This window comes from Pleuronectes platessa, chromosome 4, assembly GCF_947347685.1.
Source record: "Pleuronectes platessa chromosome 4, fPlePla1.1, whole genome shotgun sequence".
Taxonomy (NCBI): domain Eukaryota; kingdom Metazoa; phylum Chordata; class Actinopteri; order Pleuronectiformes; family Pleuronectidae; genus Pleuronectes; species Pleuronectes platessa.
The window spans coordinates 20,730,853-20,752,055 of NC_070629.1; the positions used below are offsets into that span (position 1 = coordinate 20,730,853).

The window sequence follows — 21,203 nt, forward strand, 5'->3', positions numbered from 1 at the left end:
AACACAGACTCTTGTACGTGTCACTTTACAATTATGAATGTACAAAAGATAATATAGTTAATTAAGAGCTGTAAACTTTCTTTGAAACCCATTTGAATGCTCATGTAAATGTGACTGATACAGGCTGATGTCTGCAGTATTTCCCTTGAGGGCGATTTTACTGTAGCGTGCCTGACATTTCATATTAGTAGTAAGCAATTTGCCTAAAAATAGTATCACAATCTATTCAACATAATCATAATCCACAATCTGAACCCTTTATTCCCAATCTCGGATTGTACTGTTGGGCAAATCCTGATTCTATTCAGACTTTTAATGCATCTATTTTTTAAACAAAATATTCCATCAAAAACAATTGGAAATCATGCCATGCCTCTAAAGTGTCCATCAGTATCCTGATGTTAGTTCACTGTGATCGGTGTGAGTCATGTCATCTGGTTTCTCTGCAGTTTCCTTCAAATTAAATTCAACATTTCAGTGTAAAAAATTAAATCAATTGAAACCTGAAAACCAGGATTCAACCCTGAGCTGTTTGTACCATTTACCATCAATAGTCAAGTGAGGCAGATCAAGCTGGCACTTTTCATGGCCATCTCTATTCATGCCAGTTCGACGTGCCAGCAGCACCTTGCCTGTGTGTTGGCAAACCAGGTAGTTGACAACACCTCTTCTAGGCCCATTAGTGTCCTGCCAAGTCAGATGAAGGGTGAGACTTACCGGCCTCACAAAATCCCAGTAACTGCCGTTGGTGAAATCACTGCTGGTTGCGTATACTGAACAATTTCAAGGAGGTCAGTCAGGATAATTCACGGTGATATTATCAGAAAGCTACCTAGGATTATAGATAAATGGATTACATTCAAGATATCAATTTAACAGGATAAAAAAAAAAGATATAGGCAAAGAAATTGGCATCGGCCTAAAGTAGGTTCGCTTTGATTGTAACTGTTGGCAAAGTCGATATCATTAACCTTAAGCCTGAAGAGTAAGATGGAGAATTATGTGAAAGGGGAGGAGAGCAGGGGGGCTTTTTTTCGCAAGAGGTATGAATCTTAATTAATTTGCCCTCCGAAACATACCTGGATCCATACGACTCTGAAATGAACATACAAAATCACCGTTGACCCATTAAATGAGCAATAACCATTACCAGCAACTGTCCAAATCTTTCAGCATAGCCAGGTGCAGAGCTGGACCTCACAAAGGTTTAAATTGTGGGGGGAAGAGGGACGGCCTATCGTTCCCATCCTGAGTATTGCTACCCAAGGCAGCTGGCAAAGGCAGAAACCCCTCAGCTGATATCAGATAGTGAAGGAACAGAAGGAACAGGTTCTCCCTAAAATTCCTGTCTCGGTGTGCCAGAGGCATTCCCCTCAGACAAGACGCTGTTAGTTGCATAACAAGCTAGAAAAAAAACTGCTCAGAAACCAGAAACATCCAAACATATGACTTAAGGCCATAGCACAAACTGTTGCTCCCTAGAACTCAGTGAGCATCACATATCGGTTGTTGGTTGTCAATACCTCATCTTCCTCGGAGTTGAATGACTACAGTGTATCAGGAAATCAACATACTCTATGTCAGCTGTTACTTTGTTTGGGGTTTCACTCACTCCTTTTCTTCCCTTTGTCACAGATATTGTAACTGCAATTTAGAGTGTGTGATAGTATTGAAGGATTTATATATTTTTGAAATCTTTACTGTGCATTTTGCTGCCACATAAAAAGTTGCAAAAAAAGAAAAACATATATACTTTTTATACATTTCATTAGGAAAGCCACTAATACCTGATGTTATTCCGGTCCGTGTTGACACGATAACTTCTGCAGATTTGTCAGCTGCACATTTACACTGTGAATCTCGGGGCTTACCAAATCCCGAAGAGGTCGGATTCGGATCTGGTGACTCATGTCCATGAAACCAGTTCGAGGGGATAAGCAGTTTGACGTGATGCCTTATCAAGCTGACAGTAGGCATTAGGAGGGTGGAGGATGGAGGATGGTGATTGTGAAGGGATGCGCGTCGTCAGCAACGATACTCAGACGTCCCGGTGTGGCTTCCAAACTGTGATTGATTGGTATTAAGAAGCTAAGAGTTTGCCAAGAAGACCTTCCTCACAACATTTCAACACTGCCACCACCTGCCTGGACTGTTGACACGAGGCAGGCTCGGTTCATGGATTCACGCGGTTGACAACTGTTTAACAATTCAACGATTGATCAGAGCTGGTGACATTTTTTGTCTGGTTATCAAACTGTTCAGTTTTAGCGAGCAAATGACCCCTGAAGCCTTAGCTTTGTGTTGTTGATTGACACTCAGGGTTTGACATTGATTCTCTGTTCAGCACATTTGTAAAGGGTGGTTATCTGGGTTACCATAGACTTTCTGTCAGCTCCAACCAGTCTGACCTCCCTCCTCTAAGCTCTCGCATCAACAATGGGATTCTGTCCTTAAGACTGCTGCTCACTGGATGTTTTTGTTTTCCCGCACCATTCGGAGTAAACCATGGAGAATACCGTTCACGAAAATCCCAGATCAGCAGTTTCAGAAGTACTCGAAGCAGCCGGTGGGACGCATTCAAAGTCACTGCGATCCCATTTTCCCTTATTCTGCTGTTTGATGTGAACGAGCTCCCAACCTGCATCGTCATGATTCCGTGTGTTGTACTGGGGCTAGTGATTAAGTTATTGGATAATTGAGTTATTAGGGAGGTGTGTGTGTGGCCCTAATAAAGTGTTCGGTGAGAGGACATCCCACTCGGGCTTAGTGGGGTGTTTCATGTGCAGATGTTTCATGCCGGGGAGTCATTACTGAGGGTACAAGTGTAGGTCATCGCGTGTGGTGCCGTGACCTACACCAGCGTGGCCTGACACATCCATACAGCGACAAAATAATCCCACTGAACATTTGGGCTTTTCACACATCACATCAAATTCACTTTGTGTGTAACGCTTGGCCAATGGAAAAATAAGAATGTCTCTATTCATATTCTGCTCGTCTGCTGAGCCGCACAGCCAGACAGGACAGCCCTTGATAGGAGTGGAGTGTCTGTGCATGTGTGTGTGTGTGTTTGTGTGTGTGTGTGTGTGCGTGTGTGTGTGTGTGTGTGTGTGTGCGCATAAACACCTGACTGCCAAGGTCTACCACTTTGAATGTGTGTACTTTGCATCTGATATGTAATTTTATACAAAAATTTAGACTGACAGCGAATGCACCCAATTTTACACTCATCGATGTCTGACGCCTGAATGTGCATATTTTTTTCGGAGATCCACGTCTTATCCACTGGAATATTGGTGTGAAAAAACAACAACACCCTATCCTATCTGGATCCATCCCTTTGTCCAGATCTACAGCAAAAGTCAAGTAGTTCTTTCCTGGCCCATGTCCCACCCTTCCACCATGTATCATAGGAAACCGTTCAGTAGCTTTGTGTTATCCTGAAGACAAACAAACAAACCCACAGAGACATGTGCTTCTTGGGGGAGGCAATTTGTTTTATTATTTGAAATGGTTTTAAATAATTAAGTCCCACACGTATGCAATCCACAGCATGATTCCTTTCAGAGACTGCATGTGTACATGTTTCCCATGATGCCGCAGTGAGCCTCATAGTGTTTTGCTCCAGTCTGTTCTGTCTCACCTTGATGTTCCACTAAACCTGCAGAACACTTTGTTGACATAATGTAGTAATCCCCCTGAAGCACTCTAGCCTGCACATACAGTACATGCATGTAAATAGAAAACAGATCTATGAGACACAATACATGAATCCGTACATAGCGCCAATATGACCAGCAGCTAAAGGAGCCCGAATGTGCACATGCATTAATTTCACAGCTCGACTTTGTTGTCTAAAGTCAATTTCACTTTAGTGCTGTATGTTGACTTTGGACTCCTGCTGCCCTGTAGCCACAATACAAACTAATCCACTCTTCCCCCCTCACCACTAAACCGTTCCTGAATTACAGCATTGTCCTATTGTGCATGTCCTCTTCTAAGCTCTGCTAACTCCCTTAGGTGTGTGTGTGTGATTGTATTTTTTTCTCTGAGTGTGCACGTGTTAGCGTGAAAGTGTTTTTGACATATAGACAACTTGGAAATGGAACACAACTAGAGTCCCCTTTCCTTGCCCGAATTTATACCTGCGCACAGAATATATTCACACATTCCCCCTCATGCTCGCACACACACGCACACACAGGTCACCAGGAATCAGTCAAATAAATAGGACCAAAAACACAACAATATCCTGATGATTAGAGCTGGGACCTTCAGACTAAAGAGGATTTGCAGCTTAACTTTTTAAGATTTAGCTACAAGACTTATGCTCAGGACCACAGTGTAATTGAATAAGACATTTGCATAAGGATTACCAGTACCCGGTTCTAATTATTTTTTACCGCAAAGAGATATTTTCAGTCAAGTGAATAATGGTTATATAAAAGAAACAAAGATGAAGTAAGCAGCAGTAATGAAGATTCAACTTATTGCCATTGCTTTATGACTTGTATTAAAATGCCTGAAATACAACTTCAGTGATGTGTGAAGTTTTTAAGAGTTCCTACTCTTCCTCAAGACACACAGCTTCCCCAAACGCTACGAGCACAGAGGCAGAGCTAAACTACAGAAGTGTCTGATAACTTCTCATTTTATTAGGACTATCTGCATGGAGAAGGATGGGCTGGAGGGAGGTAGAGACATGGAAATAAATAAAGAAGTTAAATAAAGATTTGAGAAAGGGGAGAAGAGAAACTGACCTAACCCTTATATATGTAGCTACCAGTCAACAAAGTCAACTGATGAATAATACAACACTTTTTAACAGTGCTACAAAGGACTTCTTTTATTCCCCATAGCCATTAAATTGTTCCTTATTGTTTGTCGACTCCGTGTCTGGACAAAGATAAAGAGGCTGATAAACATTTCCGCTGAAAGACGCACTGCTGTGAGAGAGAGAGGTAAATCTTCTAGTAATTCCTTCATGCAGTCTGGCATGAATGAAACGGAAGTTCAAAATCAGATTTATCTTATTGGATGGAGCCAGATGTGATTTCGAGGAAAGATTAGTGGCAGTGTTCTTACAGAACTCAAAGAAATACACATCTTGCAGAAACAAACAGCAACATTACTTCCATAGACCTGAAGGAGCAGTGAAGTGGGTGCAATGAGCTGCACATATGTGAACAATCAACTCCAATAAAACTGTTTAGTCTACGTGCATGTGTGCATTTCCTACTTTTATCTTCAACTTTTGCATTTACCTTTGACAACACAGACGACTTTAAAGCTAGCGTGCCATGCTGTCTGTCCCAGCCATTCTGAGGAGAAGAACACAAGGGATAGAATCCACGACCACGTGAACAACACACCCTGTCCACCCGCTCACAGGTTCACCAGAGTGTTTGTTTCAACACAATCTGATTGATTTGCTGAATGAAAATCTGAATTCAGCTAATTGTGACAAAACGGACGCACAATTTAAAATGGCAACGCATGACGTCACCACCTCAGAGCCTGCCCCGACCTTTATGGGGCCATAAGTAAGATTTGATTTAGGGGACCCCCACCGCCTCGTTGCCACAAGTACTATTGACCATTGGTAGTGCTTTGGCCGGGCTGTGCGCACTCTGGCTGAGCCTGGAATGGAGTCAAATAATTAGAATTATTATTATTATTACCCCAGTCCGCCCCTGATCGACCACATATCGTCACACTGTGCATCCCAGCATGAACGTGACCCCAGCTCTGACAGCGGTAGCAGGAATTGATTAAACTCATAGTATCAACTTGCCAGTCCTTTAACATTTTATTGGGTTTTTGAAGGGTTGCCTCGATTGACTTACTATATCCTGATATATAAAAAAAAAAAATCAATCTCTGTCGTGAGGGATTTAACGGGCTCTCGGGGGCCCTCTGGTAGCCAAGGGGGCCCTGAGCAGACTTAGGCTCTCGGGCCAGTCCTGCACCACATTAAAGGAGAGTGAGCAGGGTTTCTATTGGAGCATCCAACGTATCAGTGATTCTGCGCCAGGGATTGCTTTAGATCGGGGTAGGCTCTCGTTACTGAAATTGTATGCTCAGTATATCTTTTACTTACTTTTTCATGGCAGACATTTTGACAGGTCACAACAGAAACAACACAGGTGCAATAATAAAACAAATGGCAGCATCCCATCCCAAGGCTCGGATATTGTGCACGACGGCTCACTGGTGGTTTCCTGGACACTTAAATAAATATGAGCCATTGTTAATGTTATTAGTTCCATCTGGGCTTTTACTGCTCTCTGTCTGCACACAGCAGGCAAATACGAAGCGTGAGCACAGAGGAAAAGGTAAAGTGCGTCAGTGTTAAAAATAGATGCAGTAAAAAAAAGAGATGAAAGCCAAGAAACCCTCCATATTTGCTCCGTCAAAGACAGCTGGTCCAGATGAAGACAGACGGGGGAGAAGTGGTCTGACACAGCAAGTTTAGCCGTGTAATTCTTCCACTGAACCAGGTGAGAGAAGAATCCAATAGACCTGAGCCATTCCTAGTGTCAAGAGTTTTTACAGAGAGGCTAGAAGAAACTAAACTCTCTCATTGCAGTGTCGGCCTCTGAGTATAGGGGCACATGTCTGGCTGTTTGTCTAGTTGAACTATACATTATTGTCGTGTCTGTGGCATTGTCTGCAGTTTCCTTGGCAGCATTCCTGAATAAAAATTAGGTATCAGCGCTGATGCTGGAGTCCTCCGCACATAATACGGGGAACAGGTAATAACTCCTGACTCGACTCGCAGTACAGACTCACCTCCTCCCTTGTCGTATAAATAAGTGTAGCTTTGAAATGTGCTGTCTGAGAGATGCGAGCACTGTGCACGCATGAAGCCGGTAACAAGTGGAATGCACTTCAGACATTCGATGACAAAAAGGACACGCAAAGAAGGAGCAGGATATGAGCTTGATGGGAACAGATGGGATGTTTTCCCTTTGATTGTAGATTAGAGAGTGTGGTGATAGCGTGTGGGCAAGAGGGTGAAGGGTTAGGAGAGTGAGAGTGTGCAGCAAAGAGAAAAAACAAGTGAGGAGGAGAAAAGACGAGCCCAGAGGGTTGTCCACAGCCAGACACTTTCTAATGAAGCTGTCTCAGTTACAGATACCACTGTGCAAGAGGAACTAGCTGTGCCTGAGTGTTCCTCGACATAAGATATTCCTTCAGGGGTTCAAGAGGGAAACACATTATCATATTAATTACAGTTAAGAATTCACGTCAGATGGTTTAAAAATGAATTTATAAATATTTAGACATGACGGAAAAACATCTCTCGATATGAGCTCTAGGAATATCAATAATAATCCACAGGTCATCGTCTGAGGTGGGAAACAAGCGGCGATGGCGACGACACCATCACATCAACGCCACAGAGCCCTTTGAAAAGGGTCAAAGGTCGACTCGTCAACGGTGGATATTTCATCAAAGCTCCGTTGAGAGGAGCTAGGGTTTGCAGACCTCCATTTTTTTCTTTATCCTCATGCTTAAGCAAAAAATGTTGGTCCTTGGGATGTGTGCATCTACTTTGAAAAAAGATCAAGGCACGTAAAGCAGCAAAACATTTCCCAGGATCTACCCCTTTAATCTGGATGCTGTAACTATCACAGAGTCTGTGTAATCAGGAAAAAAAATGCAGTATAATCAATATGCCAGCCTGCTTTCTACCGGTCCCTATGGCATTCGGTGCTGTAAATAACAATGAAGTTTTTATTTCGACCTGCTTCAGGATACAAATTTGTAAGCTATTATGAAACTGTGAATTATGTTACATTATGAGCAGCTGAGAGACAAGCACTTGCAGCTTTATTAAGAGTCACACACACAGACCAGGTCCTGTACCAGTGCAGTTCGGAGTGAACCACACAGGCATTATGAAAGTCTCATTTTGGGTTCTTGTGTTACTGTTTACTGGTTTTCTGTGAACTTAACAATCCATTTGAAAACCATGAAACCAACCAGCAATGAAAGGGATCTCAATGGTTTAAAGTTGGCTTCATCTGAAGGAATCTCGAGGCCCCTCGGCTATCGTCTCATTACAAATGAGCCTCTGGGGGCAATAGCCAATATTTTTGGGCTTTCAATGACAGTGGATATCTGGGCCAAGACTCTATCTTCCATTCACTGTTTGCAGTCGGACTAGTTTCTTTTATCACATTAATCCAATGTTTATGCCAAAAAACAAAGTGATGCTCTGTTGTTTTTATTGATTTGAGTCCAGACGAAATTTCAACTAATATCTATGAACAGCTTTCTGCATATGAATGTGTATTAGTTATTTTCTTCTCCCCACACAGACTGTTTACCTGCAGGCAACCAAAGCCTGCTCAAACATGATTGGTCAAACCAGACACATCAACCAGAAGGCCTCTGGGCTCAAAGTCTCAAAACCTACAGACTCTGCCTGTGAAAATGCCGAATCTGTTTGCAGAGATTGCGTTAGGTAAGTTGAACAATAAAATGCTGCTTTGGTTCATTGCATAACACGACATGACTGCTTTTTGCATACATTAGTCACATTTTGTTGCTTGTTCTTGCACTTTCTCTCTTTTTTTGTGCAGGACATTTACTTGTAATGTAGAATTTCAAACTGTTGTACACTTTATTCTACTGAATTTTGGAAAGTATAAGCTTCTTCCCTTCCTGAGCCTGTATCGGCTCCATGACGTCCGACTGGTTGAGCGGGTGGTGATAACAGGACCTGTGAACGAAACACTTGCTCTGGTCCCCAGGGAAGAATCCTGCTAACTGCTATTGACCACCATAACCACAGGGTAGCAGAGTGAGACTCAGGGGGTCACGCGGGGATGAGTGTGTGAGATGTGATGTATCATGTATTGATGCAGGCATTACAGGCAGAGACAGTAGCTCTGCTTTGTCAGGAAACAGGAAGAGGTCAGAGGGATAACTAGTGGAGATTCTTCGGGTGACATCTGTGGGTGTTTGAGGTCACAGGCACAAGGAGTGAGGAGTTAACGGATGAAAGCGTCCATCTTTGGCTGAACCTAAACCAAGTCAGCACATTTTTTCCATCTATCCTGAGTTTTCAAAAACCGACATTCTGGAACAGTTTTTTTTGGGGCGAACAACCACCGAGTCCTTCTCTCCATGCTGCATGATTTGAAATATAGATGATTCATCACACGCTGAGTTTTTGATTCTTAAGAGAAGAGGCACCTTGCATACAAGAAGAATTTCCATTAGAAAGTTTGTACGTGATTTGTTTTTTACGGTCATTTAAAGTAAGCTACACTTTTGAGACATACGGCTGTGCAAGCATACAACACTGCAGAAGGAACAAGCATGCACCTAGGGGAGGATCTAAAGTAATTCAGCTTGACAGACCTATATCACATTCTCATCACGTAGTGTTGTTTGAATGGCCACCACAGCCAACTCCAGCTACCTACTGTTGCTGTCTCACACATTTATTATTACCTAATGTTGTTTGCGCTGCATGCGGTGTCTGCATAAATCATTTCACAGTACAGCTTTTTAGCCTCAGGAGCTGTGTTTCTGCAATCTACTGTGTGTTGATCTGCATGGATGCACAAAGGCGTCGTTTGGCTGCAGGAAACATGTGGAACAATATACAGTCCTTTCACCAGGAGTGCACAGGGCGGGTTGTTATAATGCAAAGAGGGGCGACAAAACTAGGCAACAAATGAAGAACGATGCACTATATGTGTATGTAATGTATTTGGGCTGTATACTATTCTATGTCTGGGGAGTGTGCACCACTAATGGTGTCTCTATGGTAATAAAATTGAAAAAAAAAATATACAGGTATATATATGTTTTATCACCTTTTGTACTTGCAGAGACACGCATGCACATTCCGATGGACATATAAGGCAACTGCAGATCTCATGGATGTAACAAAAACAAGAGAAAAAGACTATAGCCCCAAGGTGACGGGAGCTACGTGCATATTCCACATGTTTTGTACAACCTAAATAAATGTATTTCAATTCATTTGAACCAAAACGGTGTTTGTAACTATGTTCATTCTCCCCCTTCAGGTTGATGGAGGTAATATAATCAAGAGGGACATACTTGGCATCAAAGCTTTCACCCCCATCACACAGGTTTTCATTCAGTAAATAGCACTGACTGAGGCATGTGTAATTTAACATGCATGACATTGACTCACTCAGACAAGTAATAAAAACGGTTGTAAACGGGGACTGGGTCGTAAACAGTGTTTGTTTTCAATAAAACAACTTCATTGATGCACTGCGGCTCATTCGGTTCGTTTGCCTCCCACATGCATGTGATGTGTGCACATACGACCTGTAGATAAACATTCATTACAGAGAGGTTTATGACAACACAAAGGTGTGAGTGTGTCTCAGAGACTCAGTTAAAACTTAATGGAGGTTGTGAAGGCTGCAGACTGCAACTCGGGCATTTCACCCATGATGGACGTCTAATTGGTTCATTGAATCTGATTTGTGACACAACAAATTATACTAACGGCATAATCAAGCATATATTTTTTTATTTTTCACTTTTAGTGTATATTGTTGGCATGATAAGCAGAGGTAGCCTGTCAATTCCAATATAGGTATAAAAAAGCAACGCTATGGACTCAGGTGTAACTCACGCAACTTTGCAACACTCATGTCTATCTGGGCATTCAAAAGCTCATGTGCAACTCAGTTACACTTTATGTGTTCTGCTCAAATTGTACATATTCTCTATATATTCTATTCTATTCATATATTGTTTTTTATATATTTTCCCTGCATTTACATTGCATGTTTACATGTAATGTTTGCCCCTGCCACTAAGCAAATGTCCCTGTTGTGGGTCTAATGAAGGATTATCCTGTTCCATTTGATCTAATCTCCAAATTGGTCAATTTCCTCTTATCTGCACACGGAAGACTTTCAAATCACGAGTAATCAAACTCGTGCAAAATGGCCACTCAGTTTGTGTATTTCTCTGTTTATGACCCTACAGGAGCACGAGATGGAAAGCTACGATCCAGATGGGCGCACGCAGGCAGCTTTGTGACGTGTTGCCAAGTGTGTCAGGCAAAACAACAAACGGCACAATACGATTCCACGACAGTGATTAGCAAAGTGTTTAACACCTCTCAGTTCTGATGCCTGTTTCTCTAATCACTGACAGCAAACATCAAGGGGGAGGTGGAGACAAAAGAGGGAGAGGAGCGCTATGCAGGGGTGGGGGGGTGGGTGGTGGGGTGAGAGAACATATAAGGGCAGATGGAGCACAGGCAAACAGAAAAATCCAGGTCATAAAAAGTACAGAATAAAATGACAGAGAGAAAAAGTTGGAAATCGGGCCAGAAATGCTGAGAGAGGAGGGAAGATGGAGAATGAATAAGGGAGGGAAAGTGAAAAATGCTACAATAAAACCACAAAAGAAAAGATGGTTTGACCTCGGAGGGAAGAGACCAACACTGTGGAAGTTCATTTGGTTTTGTGATGAGGAGAAATGAAACAACCACTATTCAACAGGACCGAGAGCATGTGGGCATAAATACTCACACCATGAATTTACAGTAACAAATGTGATCGCAGTAAATCTCAACCCACACAAGAAGAGATTAGCTACAGCAGCAGCAGCGGCTGCATAAGGTCTGAGCTCAGAGAGGCAGAGGCAGCAAGATGTGGAAGAATATCCAAATATATTTTGAATTTTCACATCATGTCAACGGCACAACTGCTGCTTAAAGGTCACATTAAAAATAACTGAAGAAAAGTTACCATTCAGTTTACGATTATGTACTTATTATTCTGAATAATTGTAAAAACTAAAATTGTTGTTTTTCACAAAATGGTGACATGAATAGAGTGAGGCTGCGGATAAGTTGCATCAAAGTTTTTGGTTTTCATTCTTTTCCTCTGGTATTTCTATATTATAGGTTATACTACAGGTATATGTATGATCTGAAATACAGGCTTCACCTCACAACTGTTCCATTAATAACGTATTTATAAGTTCATTTCTGTATTTAGTTGAAAAACAAAAAAAGAGTTATTCTCCGTGTGTTTCTTTGGGTCTTCAAGCAAAAATGGAAAAGCCGTTTTCAAAAGCATTGCATCCCAAGGGATATATATGTTTAAAAGGCTGTAGAACAACCAAGTTCTAGGCCGACTATCTGCATGCTTTACTGTTCCATGAATCATTTACGAAGGAGTTGAGCAATGACGACTGTAAAGGGAATGATGCTTAGATTTCAAAACGTTGTGCATGTGGTGGAGTGCAGATGTTCTGTGACTGTGTGTTCCTTCCGCATGTGTTTGTGTGTGTTAACGTGGTTGCATATGTGCACATTGTAGAAGAAACTTGCCAATGCCCCGCTTTCAGTTTTTTTTTTATAGAGCAATGAAATGCAGCCTGCCCATGATTGGTTGTCAAGAGAAATAATTCAGAGGAGAGAGAGAGAGGGGTAGTGCCAGGAAATTACACTGGCAACTCACATAAACTCACGTGCATGAAGGCGCTTACATAAACACACACAAACACGCAGGCTGGTATGTGCCCATACATACAACTCATGGCCCAGGGATGCAGAAAAGAGCACTTTTACTATGCATGCAAATTCAGTGCAGTATTCACGCTATGAAAATGTTAACACACACATGGAGGCCTGGCGTGCTCCTTCAAATACAGTATGTTCACAAAAAAAAACATTTTCTGCATATTCAGGACGGCCTCTGCCCCAGTGAGACAGATATCCAGAGAACAAGAGAACGGAAAGCAAAGTATAGAGAGCGACGACAGAGCCGCTGCCAGCATCGACTGCAAGAGTGAGGGAAGTACAAAATGGATGAACAACAGACAAAGACAATTACACCCAAATACAGTGTGTGTATGCTGCACATGCAATAGAAATGTACAGCCGCACACACACACACACACACACACATATAAACAGGCGCTAATGCCAGCACTAAGTCATTAGCGAGGAGTCTTCTCTCATTTAAAGTTTATTTCATCATTAGCCTGACACACAGACCTGCTGCAAACCAGGCACTTCTGAGGAGGATTGCTGTCACTCTCACTATTTAATCTACATATTTGTATTTTTGATGCTCTCTATAGTGTGATAAATTCCTCAATGGATTGGTGGCATCGTATAATGTGTCCCCATTTCTGGTTGTAAATCATTTTAAATGCACGCATGTCGCAGGAAATGCACAACCACAGTAAACATATTATGAGCAGCTGCAGAACTATGTTAGATGAAAATATTCCAATTCTATAACATGGACGGCTTTCAGGGCTATAAACCCATGTAACCTGTGTCCTGATATAGCTCTTTGCTGATTGAAGAGCAAACTTCCAACCGCTGCACGGCCCCTTTATCACCAGCTTTTCTGTGCTAAAACTAATCACTGACCAGAACCGGTAAAATGGTCTCCATGTAAAAAAAGAGAGCGCTTATATAAAACGATTGACAAAGTGTTAAAATGTAAACACACACTGTTGCTTTGGGTCTGTACTCTTCAATAAAAAGATATAGGTCCGTTTTAACCTTTAGTCTAACAGATGTTATTTCGTTCCACTATTTGATGTCATTGTTAAACTTTGACCCAAAGTAGTCTGTGAAAAAAAGCACAGTTTATTACATCTGAGCATTTGTTCGGGTCAAAATAAGGGGGAATGCTTTTCTTACTGAAACACAAGTTGTATGAGCTCAGGTTATTGAGGCCGACAGGACATGAATAGCAGATAAAAGATAAAACATTATCGCAGGGAATTAAGTTGGGTAAAAAGATCTAACACAACATTAGGTGCTACGATATGTATTATTATGGATTTTCCTTCAGCCAAGATGTGGCAGCCTTTTTTGTGTTGTTTCATATTAATTCATATGAAACAAACACAACAAGAGGGGGATGATTCTGTGCTCACGGAAGCGATTTAAATCAATCTCCACAATAAGCAGCCTGACACCTGTTTCAGCGAACAACAAAGGTTCCTGTCCTCCGATGACGTTAAGCACGTGTGACTGTGTGGGTCGGATGAGCACAAACACACAATACAATCATCCGGGAACACTGGCTTGCGTTGTACAAGACCTTGCCGGGCCATCTGGTCTGTTCTACCTGCAAAACTGACTTCTGCCGTGAGATGAGGCACCTTCAGCTGGGCTGGACTGCCTCGCTTCAGACAAGCAATCAACCTTCTTCTCACAGCTACCTGTCAGTCCGTCTCAACCTCAGAAACACACAGACACACACACACACAAACACAAAGACACACACATATTCCCTCTGTCTCTGTGGCCTGGTTAAAGGCTCTGCCTCAGTGACCAGGTACAAACGTCAGAGCTACTGTCTGTCTCCTTCACAACACGATGCACGAGAGTCTCAAATATCTCAAAAACATACACAAAACAGGCCCAAGGTTTCAATCTGCGTGAACCATAACTCCCTCCTGTGCACACACACACACACATACACACACACACACACACACACACACACACATATATATATGAAATCCTATAAAACACAGAATTGCGAGGTGCTAAATCTTCCCAGTCAAAAAGAGCATAGACCAGCACAACTGTCAACACTCGTAGATACATAACTCAAAAGATATGACGCATTTAATGCACACTGCCAAGCCCCCACCCTTCAGGATGGGTCCATAACTGCAGATTAAAATACACGTGCGCACGCGCTCGCACACACACAGAAGTTGATAGTTCTAAGGAGGAAGTGCTGTTGACAGCTGTGAAACAAGTAGACAAAACCAGGCAGAACAACCATTCACACACACAACACACACACTGGGATGTTCAGAAATCCTTCTCCATGGAAAAGACCAGAATAGAACCATGGTGAAAGAAAAACCAGGCCATGCCAGGACAAATCTCCCTCTTTGTTTGGCCCCTTCATTTCCTCACACCACAAATAATGAAATGACACAAGTTTCCAAGAGCCTACAGTGTGAGATGCAGATTGAAAAACACATCCAAAATAGATGATTAGATGATAATCAAAGAGACGTTTCCATTATGTGTCAACACGTGGTTTGGTCTTGACAGACACAGACTGCACATAGATCGGTGCCAAGTTACCATTTAAAATGTTTGTAAAAAAGAATTGCTGCTCTAATTGAAGTAAAGTATTTTGGATTGTGCATCATTAGTGGAGTGCCCAATGCAAATGTTGAACTATCCTGTTTAATGTGCATCCCAAGAGTGAATCATGCAACTCTAAAACATCTACGGTTTGAAGTTTGACTATCAAAGGCAAAAATCTGTGTCATCTAACATTAGTCTTCATTCACGCTCACACACACATTGTGGGTGAAAATGTGAAAACTAAATGCTAAAGACTTCTGGAATTAGTCACAGTCATTGGCCATTTTGGGGCCAGAGATACATATCTATACAAACTTGGTAGTAAAACACAGAAGTGGAGATATACACTGAGTTATCTAGCACACGCACATACGACTGTCCTCCTTTCTGCACAGCATCAAGTCTGTGATGTTTCCTGAAGTCCTTGAATGAAATGGCAACAATTTTTTTTAAATGACTGCAGAGGCAACACGGTCTGTTAGACCAAATCCCTTCAGAGTTGGATTTTGTTTCCTCCTCAGCTCGGTATCCCTCCCGGTATCCCTGCATCATCACAGCAAGGAAGTGCTCTAGAAGGGTTCCACAGGGGCTTCTACAATGAGCTGACAGTGATGAATTAAATTTTTCAATGATTCAACAAAGTTCCTGGCCAGATATCTTTATGTAAAACCGCCCGCCAAATGGCCAAAAACCACTCAATGGCTCCTTTACAAATGAAGTGTTCTTCAATGCATCTACTCATACATAAATTAAGCCCACTGATTCTTCTGCTAAGATTTCCTCTGGTTAATGTAGGAGATTAAGAGCTGAACAGATTTCTGCAGCCTGTAATGCACGGAAATGACATGACATAGATCTCGCCAAAAATGCTTTTGAATATTTTATTGATCAATAATTAGCAGACAATGGCTTCCATGATTAACTGCACAAAGTGTTGCTGCTTGCAGGAAAACATAGCGGACAAACCATTTTATCCTCCCGTCTCCTGTTCATTCAGTTTTCTATTGGGCTGTGATCTAGCCAGGAGCCATGAATGGAGAAAAGAACAATAACCATAGAAGGCAGATGTAATATGGGACAGACAGGCAGCTGTGCATTGAGACATTGTGTCACATAAACCCATCTTGTATTAATTTAGAAAAAATCGTGCCCCTGGCATTTGAAATGTGTTGACAACTCTGACTGGTATTAATCTGTGGGCTCCGACCAGGCCCCATCTCATTAGGAGAAATCTAATATACTGTATTTCAGTGATGGGTATGAAAACGGTGCCTGTGAGTGCATCAGAGAGAGAGAGAGAGAGAGAGAGGGAGAGAGAGAGAGAGAGAGAGAGAGAGAGAGAGAGAGAGAGAGCTGAGCCGATGCATTATTCGAACGAGGGTGAGCCAGCGGATGCACTCTGACACAGCATGGCTAAAAAAAAACAGTGTGACTCGGAAGCGGTGACTTAATCTAGCTGCATAAATCACAGTGACTTTCTGAGTGTTACTAATCAAGAGCACACACACATGTATGCTCCCTCGCCCTCTCTCTCTCTCTCTCTCTGTTAGAGAATCCATACGAGGCGCCCTCATAAAGCAGAGGGCCATTGCCATGCAGTACACGATGCGGTGATAGCCAAGAGGCAAGCAACCCCCCCCCCCCCCCAGCCCCTCCCTTCTGCATGCTGATCATTAGAGAGAGAAAGAAGGATGGGGACAGAGGGAGGGAGGGAGAGAGAAGGGTGAGGCAGTGGTGCCAGCTCCCCAACAGCTCAATAACATTTAATGCCTGGACAGAGCAAGATGAAAAGGTCTGATGGGCACGACTCTTCGTATCACAGGAGTAATGGCGGCTCTGTTACAGGATGCCACAGGTTTTCAGTAATGGCAGCTAAACAATGGTTGATGATGATGATGGCACTTTCTCTTATAGTTTCCATCCTCCATTTTTTTTTCTCTTTGATACACATCTCTCTTTGCCTGTCGATCTCTCCCTCTCTCTCCTTGTTCCATCTTTAGCGGCAACTTAGAGATTAAAGGGGGATTACTCCTGACATGCCAATGTGACACGCCTGCCGAAGAGAATCTTCATGGATATCAATTATCTCAAATTCTGACAGAGGGGAAATCACTATATTGTTTGAGTGGCTTCTACGTTTGAGAAGCATCACCGCAAATTAGAAATTAGCAAATCACAAAACCCGCTCATGTACTCATTTCCCACAGTTTTATGTGTTGTGTCCGAGGTCTGCTGAGGAAGTGGGGATGAGGATGGATGGGCGAGGGGATGGAGAGTGAGAGATGGGCAGAATGAGAAAAGAGAAGTATTTGTTTTTGGGTTGATAACCTTTTGTTGTGATTCAAAGTGCTTGCGGCTAGCAGGGAAATGAACTATTGATTAGAAATAAGGTGTAGGGAGAGAGGGAGCGGAAAAAAAGACACAATGACTGAAATCACACCACACACACACACACTCACATGTGCTTGTTTATGCAAAAAATAACTAACACACTCCTTAAAGGGAGCTGTAACTAACCAGGAACCAGTAAACTATATGCATAGCCTTGGCTGTCTATTCTACTAATTGGACACCGTCACTGGCCTGGTTTCTACAACAGGGTCAAGGAGGAATCGCTGTTTTTTCTCATTATCCATGTCACTAAATTTCCTCCTCAAACATATATCTGGGATTTGAATGGATTATGTTGCAAACTGGAAGTGATTTGAGGGCCTCTCTACATCTGTAAATCCTGTGTCAGTACAGCTTAATTTGAACCCGTTACTCTTGAAATACTGTGTGGTACAATATATCTATCCATTTTTATGTCTACAATTCCCTTTGTATATAGGCAGATAGATAAACACAAACACTGAGGAAGATCAGGAGCTGTGTGTATTTATGTTTGCTATTGAGACCTGTACAATTTGCTGGTGTTGTATTCTTGGGTTAGGGTTAGGCTGATGAACAATCACAATGAAGGAGACTTACAGCAAAGCTCAATATCAGCATGTTACTGTAATAGATTCTTGTGAAAAGAAAACCTTGGCTAAGCTTATATGTAGCCTGGAGCGAGTGAGACACCATGTTTGAAAACAATAGCGTCTCAGTAAGCAGAGATGTACAGAACAGAGAGCAGGCGGTGCACATACAGGGAACCTTGACCCACTTTCAGCAGCTGACAACAACCTTGGTGCAGTTAGCCCACATCGCTGCAGATCCCTGAGCCTAAAAATGTCTCACAACCAATGGATTTTAGTCACATGGCGAACACTCTTATCTAACTTACAGTCAGTGAGCAGGTGAAGTTTTGTTGTGTCCTGCTGCGGGACTATTGCCAAACATGTGGCTGCATGCTGGGATCAAACCATTCAGTCACAGGGTGATCTGTCTAAACAGTGGATTACTGTGCCACCCCCGTTGGTCCCACAGCCCCAGCCTGCGGGCTTCTGCGCATGTGTGGCTTTACTAACACACCAGCAGCCTCCCTGCTGCTCTGCGCCAGAATTTCTGCATAACCCAATTTTCGAAAATCTCTAAATAAAATCCACAACAATCGAGTTCAACTATCACTTCCTCACTCGCATATTCTGTGGATGATGTTCGGTTCATCCGCAAGGTCTCCAGCTGGTTTGATTGACAGGCCCGCAAACAAGATGATATGCATTCTCTGCCAACTTGACCTGTGTAAATCTCATACATTTGGTAATGCTGCTGCTGCTGCTGTTGTGAGCCTGATATGAAGCATCAGCTTGGTCTACAGCCCAGAGAAGACATTGGACTGATCCAGCTCTTGGCCAGTTGGACTCAGGTAGCCACTAGGTGTGCTCTGCAAATCCAGCAAGCCAGGGTCTAAACGGATCCAACAGGTCAGTCCCTTGCTCACTGGCAGCATAAGTGGGTTAGATTGATAGTGTGTGTGTGTGTGTGGGTGTTTGAGTGTGTGTGTGTGTGTCTCACTGTCACTGTCAGTCCTGAACCTACCCAATGTTCTCTCTCTTGTCTTGCCCACCATTGAGTGGGTGCAATTATTGTGTCTGCAAACACGATACAATGCATTATCTGCCAACTCAACCTGTGTAAATCTCATTCATTTGGTAATGCGTCTGCTGGGACCCTGATATGAAGCATCAGCTTGGTCTGCAGCCCAGATAGGACATTGGCCTCTGTCTGTCGGCTATAGTCAGAGTCTAAATGGATCCAACAGGTCAGGCCTCGCTCGCTGCATAATGTACTGGGTTACGTTGGTGGTTCATAATGTCTTACATATTGTACATGCTTTAGAGTGCCTGTTGAAATATGGATGAGACCGGGGCTGTGCCAGGTTCTGAAAAACCAGTTCAGCGTGGATAGTTGCTCTTCCTCCTGCATGTGACTGTGTGTGTGTGTCTGCCCATCACTGTCAGGCATGCACCTACACAATGCCCCCTCTATTTTGTGTGCCCACACCAAGCCACAGAGTTGTGCAGTGACTGTGTGTGCCCACCACCACCACCTCGCGTCCTCATCCTGCAAGACACGCAGTCCAGCGTCATCCCCCTCTCTCTCTCTCCCTCTCTCTCTCTCCCTCTCACTCCCTCTCTCTCTCTCTAACCTATAGCTGGAGCCGGGGGCGCTCCTACATCGCTCCCTGATGTCGACATCACACTTAACACAACAGTGCCACACTTTGCCGGTGGTGGTGGAAGGCAAAAAAAATTCATTATAGGGCATTAAACGTGTTTTTTCCTTTCTCTCCTCCTGGCACTGCAGTGGCTCACGATGTTAGACGCTAATGCCATTATGCTTCAGGAAAATCCATTTGCAGAAAATGTCCCACCATGCCGGGCAACATCACACCATCCCAAACCACCTGTTTTTTCGCGCATGGTGTGCACTTATAGCCATCATGTGCAGCCCTATGTAAAGGATACTGTGGAAGTGCAGCCCCTTCCCTTGACATTGCCCACCTCATATCCATATTTACAAACACACCGACTAAATGACAATTACATTACGCCACTGATGCCCAGTAAACCCCTAAACTTAAAGGGAAACTTCGCTTGACATCATGCCCACAATGGCGCAAAGGATTCACTAATGTGTGGTTGTGCCAAAGACTGAACTCGAGTCTCGCATCTACATCCTTCATCCGGAGAAACCAGCCCCAGTAATAACCACAGGGTGTCAAATAAATCGCCATCAGAGCTGTGATTGAAGCGTCGCAGCGCAGATCGAGGCTGAGACCTCCAATCTGTTGGCTGAGAGACGCGCACACAGCCTCATTGTGCCCCGGAGAAGAAAGCGCAGGAACTCACCGATGTGGATGATTGAATCCGAGAGCACCGACTTCCACTCCTGGCTCCAAAACACGGCGGCGAGCAGCATCACAGCGGAGGTAACTTTCATGATGTCCACATGTACGTCCCCCTCCCCAGAATCAAGAGAAATAAAAGAGAATCACGGCTCTGGGAGTGAGAGCGAGTTAAAATCCCGAAAACCCCGGAGCTCCTGTTTTCTAATAGTCCATCAAGGAAATTCCCTGTAATCTGGCTCCTTGATGTGCTCTTCACTGGACGATGAGGGGGAATCAGCAGAGATCCCCGTGTACTCACACACACACACTGGCACCCTGTTGAAATTCTCACCGGCATGAAATCATATTGTGGGGCGAGCGGAGAGAGGCGCGGAGCCGCAGAGGAAACAGAACCGTCGCGACGCGTCGAGGCGAAGTGAGGGAGCTGGAAGATGTGGCCGCTCGTTTGGAGAAATAAATCGGAGCCCCTTCAATATCGTCAGGAGGGGGGACCTAGTTATCTTGAGAAGCGGGTCCTGTTGTAATGACCCCGAGAATCCCAGGCTCTCAGATCTGGCGACGCAGTTCCCCCCCTGCACCAATCACCAAATCAGCAGCAGCAGCAGCAGCAGTGGACCAAGCCAACGCCAAAACTTCCATTTTTCCCCAGGGGCTTTTTATCTTTCCTCCCCTTGGCCCCTCTTTGGATCTATCAGCCTCCAGATTACGCAGACAGCGACTTTAGTTAGAGAGGAGAGACGTGCCACATGATGAAAAGCCTTGTCACATGGCACCAGCGACAGAGAGGAACCGTATTCCGAAATTGTCTCTAGTTTCCAGTGGAGAGGA

General features: G+C 43.4%; 1 protein-coding gene across 1 annotated transcript in view; it reads right to left on the minus strand.

Moving 5' to 3' along the window:
- The window catches only part of grid2 (glutamate receptor, ionotropic, delta 2), a 423,119-nt gene extending 402,345 nt beyond the window's left edge, over positions 1–20,774 (minus strand). Inside the window, exon 1 of the mRNA XM_053421456.1 lies at positions 20,377–20,774. Coding sequence (XP_053277431.1) covers positions 20,377–20,467 — 91 coding nt within the window. The 5' untranslated portion in view covers positions 20,468–20,774. The remainder of the gene's footprint in view (positions 1–20,376) is intronic.
- Positions 20,775–21,203: the final 429 nt, after the last annotated feature.